The sequence below is a fragment of the Plectrocnemia conspersa genome, unplaced genomic scaffold (assembly GCF_051122295.1).
Source record: "Plectrocnemia conspersa isolate PC_06_02 unplaced genomic scaffold, ASM5112229v1 ptg000011l, whole genome shotgun sequence".
NCBI classification, from domain to species: Eukaryota; Metazoa; Arthropoda; class Insecta; order Trichoptera; family Polycentropodidae; genus Plectrocnemia; species Plectrocnemia conspersa.
Genome location: NW_028277175.1, coordinates 8,097,185 through 8,115,527, shown reverse-complemented (window position 1 = coordinate 8,115,527; position 18,343 = coordinate 8,097,185). Strand labels below are relative to the sequence as shown.

The window sequence follows — 18,343 nt, the reverse complement described above, 5'->3', positions numbered from 1 at the left end:
AAAAAGGGGCGATATATTACGTGATGCATTTTTAACAACCAAACAAGCGGTAAAAATATTTACACTCTTACTAAAATATTCCAATTTAGAAACCACGCAATGCTTTCGTAATCCGAGTCATGAACTGTCTGACGCGGAAATCAATTAATCTAACAGTAGTTTTGAAAGGCAATCATCTGACAAGACCGATGAAAATAAAATAAAACAAATTCTGGAGCGAGCTGAAGCATTCTTTTTCGTGTCGAAATTCTTGGAGAGCTTAAAAGTTTCGGTTCGACGGAAAAGCTTGACTCTTATGAAATGTGTTTAATGAGATTTCAAACTGGTGATCAAAGTGATTCAGCTTCCCGAATTCTTCAAACAAAGCGATACATGAAAATCTTGATCTTGACGACCAGTACTAAGAATATGGAACAAGTAATATAGCTATCGTCTATAATACGCCATTGCATTGATTTATCGCCAATAAATAATATTTACGTGGATAAGTTCGCGGAATTGGAGACATTTAATTTGTAACATTTTACTAGGTTATTATCGAGTAATCAGCAATTAAACACATCAATGCGTAATCGATAGTGCATCACGGAGAAAATTTAATCGGAAGCTCATCAAACCCCCGTAGAGGGGACAAATTCCCGGGGCCCATTCTCCTTGAGGGGCCCAATCATAGCAAGAATATATTTATAAAAAGGTAAAAACCGACTTCAAATAATGAATCTGTACTAAACTACAATTGTTTGAGATGTATGTACTGATGTATTTAAGGTATAAACTCCTTCAGTCCTTTTTCCACATTCAAGAAATAAAATGAGCGGAACATTACCTTCAAAAGCACCCACTTTTTTGGTAGTACTTTCACAATAAACATTACTTTTTGAAGCGGCTTCGTTTGTGTTAAAATTTGTTTACAATTTATTGCTGACTTTATTGCTTATTGAACGTATAAAAAATATTAGACACGAGAGGAAATATTCAACGAATATAAATTAGTAGCAGTAAATTTAGGTATTCGATCTGAATTTCCAGATCGATTACCTAAGGAAGAAGCAATAGAAACATCGAAAAATCAGCAACAGCACTAGCTGAAGTATTTAAATTTAATGATTTTATAGATTGTATTATTGATAATTTGACAACTGGATTTAATGCAGAAAAATAAATAAATATTTTTTACTAAAATGTATTTACATCCGATGTATAAATGTTACAGTGAATGTATATTTTTTGGTAAAGTTATATTTTCACTAGTAAAGTCCAAATACATTTTCACCAGTAGATGTATATTTCTACTAGCGAAAATATAATTAAACTGATGGGCACTAATAAGCTGCTCTAAAATGTCTACGAAGCTCAATTTGTCAGTTGCGAAACGTCCATTTGCTGTTCAAACCCAAACCTAATTATAGTTTTAGAACTTTCATTAGGTCAAGTCTAAAATACAACATAACCCAACTCATCTCTCAGGGGAAAATAAGCTGAAGAATAAAAACAGTTACACATCGCATCTCACATATTGCTCCATAGTTTGTCTGCATCGATATTACACTATGTTTTAAAAATATGATAGCTAACCTTACCGATATTACTATGGACTTCTAATATAAGAGGGCTGATCAAAGTATAATTAAACCGAATTTTGGTCAATAGGAGAGCGCAAAAACAATTGTCCCTTCTCAGAAGGCAAAAATTCACGTCAAAAGCAATAAAATCGTGTCGGCGCCGTCGCAGTGGGAACGCTCGGCAACGAGCGTTCCCACTGTGACGGCGACGGCACGATTTTATTGCTTTTGACGTGAATTTTTGACTTCTGAGAAGAGACAATTGTTTTTTGCGCTCTCCTATTGGGCAAAATTCGGTTTAGATGTGCTATATTCGATTCTCACTCGTATTATTGTTATAAAAAGTATTAAAATAAACGCTTAATAATCGATCGTGCCTAGATTATGACAGATATTCCTCTCTGTAAATACAAATTTGTAGCTTTAAATATTTTTTCTATACTCTCGGCAGAAAAAGACCATCCGAGGGGTTGTGCGGCGCAACACAGTCCAATTACGAACCCAAAAATAACAAGTAAGAAACGCGACACGGTTGAATCTGCGCTTTCTCAGAACTCTTCCCTTCTGTGCATAGTCAAATCAGCGCTTGAACTAGGAAACGCACACCCACAGATATTTCTAGTGAGGAATCCGAAGAGCGCCAAGCATTTTTATCCATAGTGCATTCGACGACACGCATCTTCGTACGACCGTAAAACAAACTCCCCAGAGAGCAGAGGGGTCTATTCTTAGGAGGACCGTGCGAGCGTTGCATTTCACAAGTTCGGTAAACTCAAACAGCGGCATTATAAATAGTAGATTATATATCCTACGCCAGGAGATTCGTCCAGCAGCTATACGGCATGGGGAGACGGTTTATATTGGTGTACGTAGGACAGAAGCGCGAATGACGCGGAAGTGACGATCGATAGATCCGAATTAAACCAACCGTGTCGATTATAGCATTGGTGACATTGAGTCTGCATCGATTCATAACTCACTCAAGAAGTCCTTCCAGAGCTACGATTTTTTTGATCGTCGGAGTCTTGTTTTGGTCAACAATTAGAAATGATCTACAGCAGCAAAAAACAAAGCATGTACATAGAATGGGAGTCGCGTTGCTATTTATAATTTCGCGCTTATTCGTCCACTTAAAATAATCAAGTCAAACTACAACCAGAAGTATGCAAAGTATGAGTATTGACTATATTTGAGTAGCACCGATTAGACGTTTAAATTCAGCAAAAAATAGTATGTTAAATGGTCTTAAAAATGACATACAAAACACCAGAAGTGGTAACTCTTGTTTGTGTGAAAGTAGGCCTTGCAAAAATGCTTTGTATCATGAATATTCTCTCTAGTTTTATTTTTCCTTTTAAAATATCGAAATAATGGCATTTTTACAAATATTTATGTATTTATTTTATTTATTTAAATTAAATTAAGACCACCGTGAACAGCTTACCTCAATGCGTCACGATAGTCAAAAAATAATACATAGAATTATTACAATACACAAAAAATAATACATACAATAATACGGACCGGACCAGCTTCTGGTAGCTGATATTAGACAGATCAATGTGAAATCCCGCATATATGAAGGAGCCGGATGACGGCAGCCATAGGCGAGTCAGCTAGTGCGGACGTCCTGGCTCTAACGGGTATTAAAAGAGGACGCGATCGTGATTCTCGTAGATGTTTCGGAACCCAAAACTGAAATTCCTCGAGAATAATTTGACTGTCGACAACACCCTTCAGTAGTTAAAAAAAATGCTTAGCGACATACAACTTTCTGCGAGAACTCAGCGAATCGTACTCCAACGCTACTAAAAGAAAGGCGCTGGGATACCAAATATCCTATTATAAAGGTACCTCAATATTTTTATGCTCCTCATAAAAAACCGAACATCTTGGAAGATTTATTGTAAACGTCATTTACGTGCAGAGAAAACCCTCACATGCTTTCAAAAGTGATTCGGAGATATTTAGTGGAAGTTTCTCTAAGCAAAGCGTTCACAACGAAACATGATGAATAATCGAATGGGAACGGGAAAATGACACAGTATGGTACTTTCCGACACTAAAGGGCAGGCGGAAGCCCATCTCCATAGAGAATCCAAATCAAAATAAAGTAATCAAAAATAATTTTTAAATGAGCAGCGAGACTGACTTCGAAACCTTTCAAGTCAGGCATAGAAAAACGCCCCTTCGACTTCTCAAAGAGCGCTCGGTTTCCTTGAGGATCAGTACTGAAAACCAAGTACAAGAAGAAGGAAGCGACTGAGCGGAAAGCGTAAAAGATTCTTTAAAAATAGAACAGTTATTGCGCGAAATCGTCAGCAATATTTTGTGAGCCTTCCAAAGTTTTTCCATCGATGTTCATCACTTCCGACGTCGACTGAATAACGCGTTTAGTGTTAATGAATTTCCAGAACGCTTTGGGATCATTAATTTAAATATAAATATATGTAATATAATTTTTATTAAATAAGATACTGAAGTTTAATTGCTTAATGAATTAAGCACTTAATTACGGTAATTTATAGCACATATTTTACTGTAGGAGGCCTATTTATATATGTATTTATTTAAGTTTTGATATGGTTAAAACTTGGCGGCACTCTGTTAACACTGGCGTGACAGACACTTGGCGACTTCGGCGGGCTCCCACACTTAAATTTTAGCATGTAACTGTAATAGTATTCAATAAAAATACTACTGCAGCGGCTCAATCTGTGTCTAGTTGCCATCCGTCGCCAAATTACCAAAAGAACTTTTAGAAAGTACGATCAACTAAATATAATAGATACAACAAAAAGACTAAGAACATTCAACAGCGGTTTTGCTCCATGTTCAGGCTAATGGTTTTTATTGGTTTTTTCGTTTAATTTTTTTTATCTTCAACTACTTGAACGCCAGTGACTCCCAGTAAGTCACTTGTTAAATATTTTTTTTGACAAATTATTTTTTTAAAACAAATTAATAAATTATTTAAAAAAAAAATATTAGAAAAGATTATTGTAACAGTAAATTATATTTATATTATATTATATTTATTTTCAGAAAGAGATACTGACGCGTGAAGAGAAATAACAGATGATTCGCTAATCAGTCGCTGGCGTTTAAAGTTTCGATATTAAAACTTTAAAAGCGGTAATTGCGCTGAAATAGATATTTTACCATCATACCGCCAATCCGCCGTCTTCGAAATTTTTATTTCGGGGCATGTTGGACGCCGGTTAGTCGCTTTTTAATACTATTTAACTTAATAAATGATGGATAAACATTTGACCTCACGATGAAAAAATTATTCGAGTACTAAATATCGAGATTCGAAAATAATAAATTTTATGATCTCTAAAAAATTAATGTTCTTATTATGTACTGCCAAAAAAGTTGTAGATTCTATTTGGCATCTTACTTAAGAAAGTATATAATAACAGTATAGCAAAAACTGCTATTTAATATAAGGTATGCACTTTTGCAAACCTTTAAGTTTATAATGTTCAAATAAAATTAATTTTAATTAAAAAAAAAAAAAAATTCTAAATATAATACTATATAAAACACATTTTAAAAAAGGAAAGAAAAGTAGCATAAAATCATCAATTGTTAACGATATATTTTGAAAGAGTTTATAAATGTCTTATTATTATTATTATGCAAAATAAAAATTCAATACATATATAAACTTTCAATAGCAAAATTAAAAAAAAAAATTCCAGGAAAATCTTAAAATATAATACGAAATGTGTTAAAAATAATAAAAATCTCCATCTTGGTATCTATGACATGTCAACATCCATCACCAGAATAAACACTTGTGCACCAAAAACACAGAGCTTACTTCCTGTTTCTCATACACACATGGTAATACAAAATTAATTTTATCCATCTTATAAATCAAACTAAGATTTAATAACAAAAATAACTTACATCTTGAGCATGCTGCGCCTTCAGTTGCTCAATCTCTTTGTTCTTCAAAGCTATGAAGTTCAAAGGGCCGCCGAACGAATCCATGTTGGGGTCAGAGAGCAATACCTAAACATAAATAAGTTAAAAGCATTTTTACGAATGGAATAACTAGAACATTAATTTTTCATCACATATGAATAAGAAGGGCACTTGACCTAGAACTGTGCCCTAATTTTTAGATAAATATAAACTTCGGAAACATTTGTCAGGATCATGCAGAAAGCAACAAAAAATATTGGCACCACATCAAAAGTTGCGGTAGACGTAAATTAGTACATGTGAACCAAAAAATATTGAATGATACTTTAAATTTTAACTAATGTTCAAACTCTGTTTATATTATATATACTATGTACATACATGCAAATGAAGAATAAGGTATCAAATGATAAACTTACCTCGTCCACTTTTTTACTACCATCTTCGGAATCGTTTGCTTTTTCCTTGGACGACTCGATATCCTTATCCTTTCGACAATAATAAGGTAAGCATGCGATGATAAAGGTTATTTTATTTACAGTTATTGTTAATGGTATTCCTAACTTATATTATTAGTATTATTTACACAAATATATTTTATAAGGTGATGTTAAATATAATTATATTTACAATAGTCAAAAACACATACATAACTCATAACAATAGTTTTTAAACTTGTATACATATCAACAGTCACAGTGAATAACATTTTAGTTTCAAGTACTTAAGCTATCGTCACAAATTGAGCTATTTTATTAGTCTCTTTATTTTTTCTATAGCATAAACAATACTATGAGATGTAAACATTTATAAATCCATTCCTTTTTTTGCCACTCTGTATTTATACACATATAAATTATATTATAACACAATAAATCATTAGACATATTATTTTTATTTAAAATATTTTTGTATCACCTTTTAAAAATTTTAGCGAAGTGAAAAAAATAGTTACAATGGTATTTACTGCAAATATAATATACAGGCGGCCCTCGACTTTCGCACATAATTGGTTCCTGAAAATGTGTGCGAATGTTGAAAGTTCGAAATTAGAGGGAAGTAAAAAAAATTTGAAATTGTGTGTATTTTAAAATATTTATTTATCAAGAAAATATAAGATGTTTAAGAGGCGCTTAAGAAAAATGTTTAAGTGGGGTTTGCGTGTGTTTCCTTTGAAAAGTTATCAAGAGTTAACTGTTTTCCACTATTCTTTTTCTTTTCTTCATATAGTATTTTATAACATGCTATGTCTTTATTGATCGCCCTACGCACTTGAGATATGCATTCTCCGTTAGGATCACAGTCTTCCATAATATTTAAAAATTTGTCAAGATGCATGAAGGCTTCATTCATATTTTTCATTGTTAAAGAGTTTTCCAAAATAAACTTGTCTCATCTACATTAAATATTTGGCTAGAGGAATATTCTCCATCTCCAATAATTTTTTTATCTTTATCAGCATCAGCCGATTCTCTAGTAAATTTAATATGATGAAAAGAATACCTCATTTTAAAATTGTAAAACCAACCGTTACTTGCTTACTTGAAAAACCGTGTTAAAATATTTTTTTTTATCTATCCTTCCAATCCATGTGCAAACAAAGAGCTTTTGCTTGAATAATTGGAATACTCGGAGGAACATCTTTTTGATGTTGGTCATCGATCCATGATGACAAAGATTTTTGTATTTCATCCATGTTTTTTTTTGCCGTGTTTTTTTGGAAACATATCTTTAAAGATTGTAGAAATATATCTTAAATTTCCACAATTTTGAACGTATTCCTTAATTTAAATTATTTTATTTTGCAAAATTGAACATATCGTAGACCTGTTTGTATCATACGAACGTCCAATTGAAGCAAAAGATTCACCGCTATCAGAACGTCTACTAATTTCCATCTTTGTCTCGAATCGTGTGAAGTTTATGAGTCCTTGATTTCTTTTTGTTCATACCAACGCTGAAGTTTTTCCGTTTCTCACTCATTTTTATATTTTTTTTAAAAAAAAAAATTATTTAAAAAAAATGTTTTTTTTTTAAATGTGCGAAATAGCGAATTGTGCGAAAGTCGAACGTTCGAAAGTCGAGGGCCGCCTGTAATGCATTGTTAAATATTTTTGTTATTATCATATATTAATCAGAACTAATTCCTAAGATTCTAAAGCACTTTAAAGTATTCTTACAAATTAATGTAGTATTTATTATAAAAAAGTAACCCACAATATGCTATGTAAAAATATCTAAAAATGCAAATTAATAGAAAATTTAACTACTTCAATTACATATTTTTTAATGGGATTTATTTTAAAGAATATTAAAACCAATATAAATAGAGAGAATTAAAGAAATCAAAATGACCATTTAGATTTCATATAACTGAGGACCAATGATGGGAAATTTCACAGAAATGACTATTTATTAGGACCATCTATTATACAGCGATAATTAATAAAAACATAAGCGTTTGGATCAATACCTAAAACCATAGACTAATAAAGATTCTACATAAAAATGTGTTCACATATATAGAAAGATCAATCAGAGATTGTAAATATATATATATCAAAATAATATTAGTAATCTTTAACCAAGATATTAGCTTTCACCAAAATGAATTTTATATTTTAATGAAGTTAAAATTTGAATTATCCAAAACCAAATTCAACACCATTCAACAATATAAATATCTTCAAATTCCTACAATATACCTTCTCCAATTCCAAATCAGTATCGCAGAATCCGAAGCTATTCTCCGCCACCACTGTATTTTGATAAGTTTGAAGATCGGCTTTCAATTCAGTTATCTGCACCTTATAATCTCTCTCCAGCTCATCGATTTGAGCCTCGTACTTATTTACTATATCTTTGATCTTGGACAGTTGTTCGGCTTCCAAGTTTTTAACAAGAGTCTAAAAAATAAAAATATAAGTATTTGCAAGCAGGTAGAGAAATGAGAATTCAAAAACATATAATACATCGTAATGTGAATCTTTTTGAAACTCTTCACTATGACTTCGTGGTATTTTACGATATTGAGCAATCCCCTGCGAAGGACTACAAGTGAGAAGTACACCATCCTGACAATTGTTCAACGATTCCAAAGAGGAATCCACTGACATCTTTTTACTCTGCTCGCTAAATATCTCTTCAGAATAACTGAAAATAACAACCACATTATAAAACATATATTTTAATGCATAATACAATATTAAAATACAATTAATTACTTCTTCTCCATCTCGAAACACTTTTTCTCATAATAGACCCTTAACTCGTCCACTTCTTCTTTGTGCTTTGTTTCCATTTCACGCCGCATTTCAGTAATTTGGGGATTGCCCGATTTAATTGACAGTAAAACGTCTTTGAGACGATTAACTTCTTGCTCATGGTTCTTTCGTTCGTTTTCAATAATTTTAGCATATCTCTCCTCAATCTCTCTTTCGAAAATTGACGATAGTCTCGATTCAAAAGTTTCAAAAATTACTATTTGATTGTCGTTCAAGTCTCTTTTAATATCGCTGAATCTATCGCCTTCGTATCCGGAAACTTTCACTTTCTCCAGATCGTCGCTATCGGTCTGAGTGTAATTCGAACATTTTGAAGTCGACTGTTGCAATTTTTCCGAAGCATCCGATGCCAATTGAGGATTGTCAGTAGCGTCTTCGTTTATCATATTTTCGTGTTTGACAAAATCTGAGAGCTGTCCTTTGGTTTCGCCGCCGACAGATCTGGCTTCTTCTAGTAACTCGCGAAGCTTATGAAGTTCCCCAGACAAGTATTCGTTCTCCTGTATCAGTTCTTCGTTATGAACCTTTAATTTATCACGTTCTACAAAAGCTTCCTGTAAATTTGCCTGAAATTGCAACAACATAAGCTTTAGATACATCATTCATTCTGACAAATAAAAAATATATATATATCATAAAAAAGACAGTATAACTATTGAACTATTACTATATAAAAAAACATAATCATACCTGATGAAATTCTTCACATAACGGTTTATATTCAGTAGTGACTGTACTCAAAGACATATCTCTTTCCCCTTTATCTGGATCTTTATACACATTTTCGTCTTGATCTTGCGACGGGAACACATTTCTCGATTCGTTCAATATCTTCTCTTCGATGGCGCAGTCTTGTTCGTACTCTTCGATTTTCACCGCTGAGAGCTTCGGACCTAAGAATTTATTATGTACTTGCTCAGCAAACGGATCGAACCTCGAACTTATAGACTTTAAAAATATATGAGGTGGCGGTGAGCTTTTCATCGACGCCAAATTCACTATATTATGATTCAAGGCTATGAAATCATCAATCGGATTACTGAAAAATGAAAACTTTTCGCTCGCCGTTCCTCGTATGTCCAACTCGATAACATTGTCGGATAGAGTAGATTCTTTACTTTCAGCTTTTTCATCATTGTCACTATCATTAGTATCGTTATCTTTCGAAATTGGCTCTTTGGACTGATTTGAGCTGCCTGTTGCATTTTTGGACGAAATAGGAGTCACTGAAACGTCGAACTGAGTGTGTATTGAACTTTCATCGCTGATCCGCGGAAAATCGTTTTTAGATTTCTCACGATCTAGACTATCGGATTCTAGTGACCCTTTTTCGATTTCTTCGTTGTGCGAGATAGTATCATGAGATATCATTTCGTTTTCGGCGCTTTGATCTGCATAATCAGAATCTGATTTCGAAATGCTTTTTAAATGCAAACTAGGAATAGACAGGTCGCGATTGCTTTCGTCGTTGTTTGTCATAGAGACTTCTACGCTGTCGTTTCTGACGATGTGCTCGCTTATGCTGATGGAGTTTTCCGATCTTTCTTCAGGCGAACCTTTCGATTCATCTTTCGGCGTCGACGTGTCACCGCTTTCATTCGAACGAGATGCATCTAAGCTTAATTTACTAATTCCTAAGTCTACTTGAGCGTGCGTCGATTGACTTTTGTCTGCATTATTTGGTGATTTTTTATTTGTGAAGAAACGAAGCTGAAAAATAAGAAAATGAGAGTTACAACACTACTTTCAACAAAATAATTGCATACTTAGAGATAAAATAATTCAGAAAATGTATGAATTAAGGAAAGGTTAAGTACATTTATATGTTACTGTGCGAAAGTTTTCAGCACCCCACCCCTACTGTTGTTTCGCAATTTTAGGGTCTGATTTAACTGAGAATTTCGATGACTATTGGAATCGCACTGCAAACCGCCCCAGGGGAGAAAAAATTTCCATCCATTATAGTTTGGCATTGTGCTATTCCCAGATTAGAATTATCAGTAAGCGATGTTATAAATAAAATTTCTGGAATCGTTTGTATTTATGTGCAGAATCATTAGGCGTTGAGGTGCTGAAAATTGGAAGAGTTTTTAGAACCCGATTTAGTTTTCGTTCAGTGCCGTCGCAGTGGGAACGTAACGTGTGGGACACTTGCAAACGTAAATTTACTGTTCAAACCCAAACCTAATCTACACAAACCAAATTCAACTTAACCTAATGAAAGTTCTTTAACTAATTACAATTTTAGAACTTTCATTAGGTCAAGCCTAAAATTCAAACTCAACTCTCAGGGGGAAATACGCAAAAGAATAAGTACAAATAGATGGCACATCTGCATATTGCTCCATAGTTTGTCTGCACTTGGATATTACACTATGTTTTAAGAATACGATAGCTATCCCTTTATTGATATTACTTTGAACTACTGATATGAGAATATCATTCAAAGTATATTCAAATCGAATTTTGGTCAATAGGTGAGTGCAAAAACAAGTATCACTTCTTAGAAGTCAAAAATTCACGTCAAAAACAATAAAATTGTGTCGGCGCCGTCGCAGTGGAAATGCTTGGTAACGAGCGTTCCCACTGCGATGGCGCCGACATGATTTGATTGCCTTTGACGTAGATTTTTGACTTTTGAGAAGGGATAATTGTTTTTTGCGCTCTCCTATTGGTCAATATTCGATTTAGATATGCTTCATTCGATTCTTGTGTACATTTCAAGCCTTGTGTATCACAAATATTTAATTAAAAATAAAAGAGAACACAATATAAGTTTAAAAATGGTATTTTAATACACCTATTTTGTGAAATTTCGTTTATAATTAATCCTCATTTGGTTGCATGCACTTTTCGAATTGAGCGGATGACAATAGTCATCGAGTATGGTTTTGAGAAGTTGATAGTGAAAAAATGGCAAATCTTGAATTAATTTAAACTGGTAAATGTAGGACTCGATCGAATATTCACTGTTATTTGTTTTCAACCTCTCATTGAAAGCAAAACTCTCCCCGGTTTATAGAAAATTATAAATGGTTAGAAATCATATTTTAAAAGTTTGCTTCAAACCTAATCGAAGAATACTTGATTGATTAACAGCATGGTTTTCATGTATCTATTGTAGTGTAAATATATATACAATAGTATTATATTACACCACTTCAATTATTGTGCAACAATATTATACATGCTCAATTAATTAGATAAAAGTATGTCACAAAAATTTCAAAAATAGAGCAATGAGAGTATTTTAAATAAAAATAATTTTTATATTTATTTGTAAGTTAGAAATAATATGTTATCAGAGTATTTTAATAAATAAAGATGTACTAGAAATAGAGTTAATTTAAGAATATTGTACGGACAATCCGCAAAAATAAAATTATAGAGGGTTTCCTCAATGGAATTAAGAAACACCTTTGTGCATTAAGAAATAAATTATAATATTAAAGACTTTTTGTTTAGTGTATAAACAATTATCTATATTAAATGCTGTAGATGAAATGAAATTGCAGAGCAATGTGTAAAATTGCAATAACAATGACAAAAATGAAGCGACACTGACAATATCAAAATATATTATAGCGTCAATTGTTAGCATATGATATGCGCAGCTATAATTCACTTCCGATCAATCTAACAACGCTTATAATCAAAACGTATCTCACCAAATCCATCCGTGCAGATTTCGACGGACATTGCCGTTCTTTAATTAGATAATCTGCGTGAACTTTTGTCAGTACTAAAAATAACCAGTAAACAGACGGAGGGGGCGCGAATTCGAACGCAAACTGAACTCAGTGTCCACATCGCCGTTTGACGCTTAATTATGACGTTTTAGATGAATGTACAAGGTTTTAGACGTTATTGTGGCGCATGTTGATATGAAAGGTTGTCCAAAATATTTCGATACGTGCCTGCGGATCGGGTAGATCGGGTGGACCGGGTGAATCGGGTGAATTGGGCTCTGGGGACCGCCGCGAGTCCATAAGGGTGGCGCTCGGAGCTCCAGTTGCGCCCCTTTGTTGTTTCGCCTTCAAACGGCCCAAAGCCCGCCGTCACCCACGACGTTTGTTTACTACAATATGCACCCGACAACGGATACCTTTCCGGCCAGTAACTATTTTCTAATCAAAATATAATTATCATTAAAATTATTTACATAATTTATAATGATTTTTTAACAACACAAACTAGTAATTATATACTAGTTATTATATGTTCTACGTTTAAAGCTATTGTCGCTGGTAAGCTGCATCTTTGTAATTTTATCGAAAATCAAATTCTTGAAGATTTAGGATAACTGCTTACCTGGACTAGATCGGACGGTTCTAGTTCGTCTCAATTTTCATATATGTATTTCGAATCAGAAGTGAAATGTTAAAGTGGAAGTTCCGTTTGGAAATTCTATTAGAAGCTGCAAATAAAAATTATTCAGCTTTGAAATGGTAAAAAATGTATTTTATATTAAATATCTTTCTAAAATTGTCAAAGTACAAAGTGTATCCCTTAAAATAGTGTGCAACTATTTACAACTGCATGACCGAAAGTTTTAACGATAGGTAGTTTTAACGATAATTCTGAAATCTTTACAAAGGATTTTGTCGTTTTTAATTGCTCACTTGAGATTTAAAAAAATATTGCAGGTCAAATTGTTTCGTTTAAGTGACGGTTATGTTTAGTTGCGTGATTTCGGCCTATATTTGTCCTTTTATTTTTTTAAATTTATTAATTTATTTTGAGTATGGCAAAAAAAACGTGAATTAAGTAAAGCTAAAAAAGCAAATATGATTTAATTGCATTTGTATATTGCTTATTACTGACTGAATATATCGAAAATTAGCTAACACATTAATTGCTTATGACACGCTGTCCAAAATGCTTCGAGAAGAAAGCTCAACAATGTAGATTTCAGATGTTGTAAAGCCCGACACAAACCGTGGCTTTCAAAAATAAATAAAACTCGAAGATTAGAACGGACCCAAAAACACTGAGACTAGATATCTGAAGATTAAGCGAAAGTCCAACTTTGAAATAATTTTAAATTAATATTGGTTAATATAAAAAAATATTAAAAACTTAATTTATTTTAAAATTTTAAAAGCAATAATTTTTTCAAAATAATCATACTTTTTTTGTGACCCCTGGTATAGTACACGTGCGTCGAAGAGTCGGAAAAGAATATCTAACTGATTTTGTAGTACCCAGAGTAAAAATAGTGGCGGAAGCGTTATGGTTTAGGATTGTAGGACAGCAGCAGGGGTAGGAAACCTGTATACTGCGATGATGGTATGAATAGTGACATTTATATTTCAATGTTGGAATCGACTTTATTTGATTCCTACTAGAAAATATTTCCAAAGACAGACTACGCTACCTTACGATTCCAGCAAGAAGACGTTCCATGCCATACTTTACTAAAAAGTAGGGGTTAGTTTGCGTTTAAACACTTGACGCTTTTAGGATGGCCTACACAGTCACTAGACCTAAATCCTGTAAAGCATTTATGAGAAAAGGTAAAAGAAAGGGTTGCCCAATATAATTGTAAACACAAAATTAAGCTGCGAGAAAAATTGCAAATGGAATAGAGAAAATTATCTCCGTCCACCCGCAAGTCATTAGTTGACATTATAGCAAAAAGGGTTGCAGTTGTAAAAACCAAGGGTGAGCCTACTAAATATTAAAAATGAGATACTATAGCATATTTATTATGGTCAAGTCTATATATTAAGTGTTCGGAATTACCCAAAGTGTGTTTAAAGATTTGCATTACATTACAATACATTTAGTGTGGTAATCTTGTTAATATATTTGTTAACTTTTAAATGTCTAAATATTTTTGTAAAATGATCTACTTTACATTGCCACAATACACACGGTTACGACCAAACGTTTTGGAAGAGAGGCGGGGGGGTGCAAACGTCAAGTTACCTCTTGCCGGTATGGCGGAAAACATCAACAAGCGGCCCGCAAAGGGTATACTCAAGTCCTCGGGCAGCGTGGAGCGCCAAGAGCACCCCTCCACGTCCAAGAGGGCCAAGGAGCAGCGCTTCGACGAGATGAACATCCTGGCCACCCTCCACCCGCCCGATAAAGACTACGGTCACATGAAGATAGACGAGCCGAAGACGCCTTACTCGGAATTTTCGGACCCTAGCCTCAACCCCCAGACGGACGAGGTCGACGCCCAACTGCTGGCGGCCAAGCTGAACGCCAGCAAGCGCGAGCCGCCCCCCGAAGTGTGCGTCGAGAGCTCCGAGGAGGAAGAGGAACCGGAGACTCCGGAAGAAAAGCAGCAGCGAATCGAGTTCGAAGCCAGAAGAAAGAAGCATTACAATGAGTTCCAAGCCATACAATTGGCGAGGAAGTTGATGGAAGAAGAAGAAGAAGAAGACGACGAAGAGCGCGGATCACCCAAAGTTGAAAACGACAACTCTTCGGCGGTCCAAATGAGCCCTCCTAGGGCTCAGCTCGGCTTCATGCAGAATAAACGCGACGCTGAGAAGACGTCCCCGTGACCATTATCGTGTTCGGCCGTCAGTCCGTTCGACCTATACATATAGTACATACATAACAACAACAAAATATTTGTAAATAACGTCAAAGCGCTTCTGTAAAACACACACCCGACATCGTTTACGTTGGTCAATTTTTAACCAGCAATATGTAATGTTTAGCTTTAGTGTTAACGGCGTTGCTTTTCATAACAGGTGATACTCCATTTAGCACTTATATACGAGGGAAAGTCAATAGGTGTACAAACAAGAGCAAAAGAGATTATAATGCCAAAATTAAATTCTTCACAAATCGTTCTTGATCGTATTTAAATATTGTCCTCCTTTTGCTTAAAAATTGCATCGTTCGATCATTTTCTCTGATCTTTTATTTTCGTTAATAACAAAATCGTCTTTCAGATTTAGATTTGGTTCTCTGATTACTTCGACTAGTTCACTTATATCACCGTCAACTTCTTGTATTTACATTTAATCCCTGCACCCTAGGCATTACCAATATTTTAAACAGCTTTGTAAATGTCATACTCATTCCTGAATTACCAATAACTCCAATTACCCGTTTAAATGTGATCTGTAAATAATACTTTTTAAATGTATTTATTACACTTGATCCATTGGTTAAATAATGGAAGTTATATTCATAGAAAGGAACATTATTTTTATGTTTTTATTATAGTTACATGGCTGATGACCGTATGCGTTATTATTAACCGTAAAATTTTAAATTGTAGGTTATTATGTCTTCCAAAAATTTTCTAGTCATCTATGCTCTTCGATTAGATTTCCATGTTAACGGGTAGTAATGTTTTTCAAATATTCTATAGAAGCCTTGGGTTTTCCTTGTCATAATTGAGAAGTAGTTTGATTTTGCAATCCCCAGCAGCATTGTGTTATGTATGACCAATCTGGCAATACTTTAACTCTCTTCTCTGTTATTCAAGCTCCGTTATCATGTTACGAAATCTACATGCTGCTTTATATGAACACGTGAAAAATAACAAAGCACAGCATAATTTAAAAAAAGGTCAGGGATGTACTATATTTACTATATATTTTGCTTAGTAAAATCGCACAGAGTACTACTCAACTGTTTCTCTGTTTAACCCTTGCTCATACCAATAGTTTAGATAGACGTAACGATTGCTACTACAACCTGTAGCTTACTTTCTGACTTTCCCTCGTAGATCAGTCTCAATAAAAGAGATTAGTTCACTAATTATTTGTATTGAGACCGTTTTTCTCATAATGTGAGGAAGATCAATTAGATTTATATTATTATCTACGAAAGAATCACATAACTACTTTTATTATTGTATCAAATACATTCATAAAAAATATGTGATTCAAGAATCCTTTTTAGCAACACAGTAAATCATATTGTTAATTACAAATATCTCAAAAAAAAACTTATGTTAAAAAAATATGTTGCTAATAATGATTGAAATTATAAAGTAATTATTTTCTTACTATATACATAATGTGTATGTATATAGCAATTTAATAGCCTTAGAAAACTGCCATAATTAATATAAAACATCAGTGCTAAATGGAGTACTGTTTCTTTAACACTTGTAGTAACTTAGATTACATTTCTTAACGTAGATAAAAATTATCAACAAATACATGAATAAATATAACTACTTCCATGCTAATTGTTCTATTGCAAAGTCTGTGTATGTTTTAGTTACTTACCATGCGTTTATGAAAATCTTACTATATTTATACATATGTAATGATCTATTTTAAATACACATTGACGAAAGTTACTGTATTAAAATGTTTATCGATCTATTAAAGGTTGCCAAATGTTTATGTCACGGATAGAAAAAGCGTTCTATTAACCTCTACATATGTTGATTGTTGATAGATAGAATCAATCTTCCATAATACGACTGAATATCAAATATATTCATTAGATGCATATCGGAACTTCTAGCTATGGAATTGAGAAATATAAACCGCACCTAAATTAGCAGCGTTGCATGATGGTAATGTCAAAGTTTATTATTTTTAGAAATGTTTATTAATAAATTAAAAAAATTAATAACTCATATTATTGTGACTATATGAAGTGTAAATGTATTTATTTTACATATACTGTATTAATTTATATGAAACTTATGTACAATGGAAATATATGAAGCAATACATTTTTTAGTGTTTAATGTGCTACTTTTTTCTTTCGGCATTGATTTGTTGCGAAAATGTCTTTATATTTAAAAAAAATTATTAATGCCCTTAGAAAAAATAACAATTATCGCTATATATTTATATTTTATGTAGATGAAGATGTATTCAACTGAACGATTATTATTTATTTATAATTCTTTCATGATAAACATTAATATTTTATTTGTTTTGGAAAAAGAATATTTATTTTAACTTGTTAATGGTTCAAATATACTGTAGAAAATTCTCTATTTATTGTATTATAAATAAATAATGGAAAATTACAAAAAAATAAATGTACCAATTTAAACTATTTTATTTAAACAATATTAAAAAATATATAAAGTCGCAGACTGAAGCTTTTCATAATCATAGTTTTTGTTGAGAAAGTCTTATTATTCTTAACAAATATTTAGAATACTATATTATATGTACAAGATGTATTCACTAGAAATATGTTTTTCATACAGTATGTCATATTTTTAAAAACAATATACGAAAAAGATATATTTAAAGAACAATATGTTTCTTCTATAAATTCTTAACGTGTTCTTGGAATTTTTATTTTATTTTTATATAATGTAAATACGAGATTATATCTAAAAGTTTCCAGAATTACAGTTACATTTTATGACGGCTGTTATCCGCTATCAAATTATAATATAACACTGTGGCATACTGTATTTAAATACTATACAAACATTCTAAAAATGTAAACTTTACTTACAAACATCTTCATAGTAAAAAATAAAATCACTTAACTATATTAACCATCACATTTATAATGTGTTGAATATGAAAGAACTTATACTCAAATAATAAAGGTTAACAAAAGTGCTCTTAATTTATATCGATATATACTTATCATGCGTTAAAT

General features: G+C 32.7%; 2 protein-coding genes across 9 annotated transcripts in view; one reads left to right on the top strand and one right to left on the bottom strand.

Annotated features, from left to right (window-relative positions):
- The window catches only part of Plp (Pericentrin-like protein), a 35,743-nt gene extending 22,865 nt beyond the window's left edge, over positions 1–12,878 (bottom strand). For 2 of the 8 annotated variants that reach the window (XM_088198836.1, XM_088198837.1), the window contains exons 1-7: positions 12,700–12,878; positions 9,473–10,492; positions 8,723–9,348; positions 8,471–8,651; positions 8,204–8,404; positions 5,918–5,986; positions 5,481–5,585 (exon numbers count right to left, since the gene is read on the bottom strand). In XM_088198836.1, the coding sequence (XP_088054962.1) occupies positions 5,481–5,585; positions 5,918–5,986; positions 8,204–8,404; positions 8,471–8,651; positions 8,723–9,348; positions 9,473–10,492; positions 12,700–12,771 (2,274 nt within the window). In that variant the 5' untranslated portion in view covers positions 12,772–12,878. Of the gene's footprint in view, positions 1–5,480; positions 5,586–5,917; positions 5,987–8,203; positions 8,405–8,470; positions 8,652–8,722; positions 9,349–9,472; positions 10,493–12,450; positions 12,500–12,699 lie in introns of those variants that run through there. The other 6 variants (XM_088198839.1, XM_088198841.1, XM_088198842.1 and 3 more) reach the window with 4 other exon arrangements.
- A 1,781-nt stretch (positions 12,879–14,659) lies between these two features.
- LOC148229348 (protein phosphatase inhibitor 2-like) lies at positions 14,660–17,502 on the top strand. Its single transcript, XM_088197854.1, has one exon. It carries the CDS (start codon positions 14,725–14,727, stop codon positions 15,298–15,300), a length of 576 nt encoding a protein of 191 aa, XP_088053980.1. The 5' UTR covers positions 14,660–14,724; the 3' UTR covers positions 15,301–17,502.
- Positions 17,503–18,343: the final 841 nt, after the last annotated feature.

What these genes read in the sequence shown, in the direction of transcription:
- LOC148229348 (XM_088197854.1), top strand. Translation starts at nt 14,725, where the DNA reads ATGGCGGAAAACATCAACAAGCGGCCCGCAAAGGGTATACTCAAGTCC.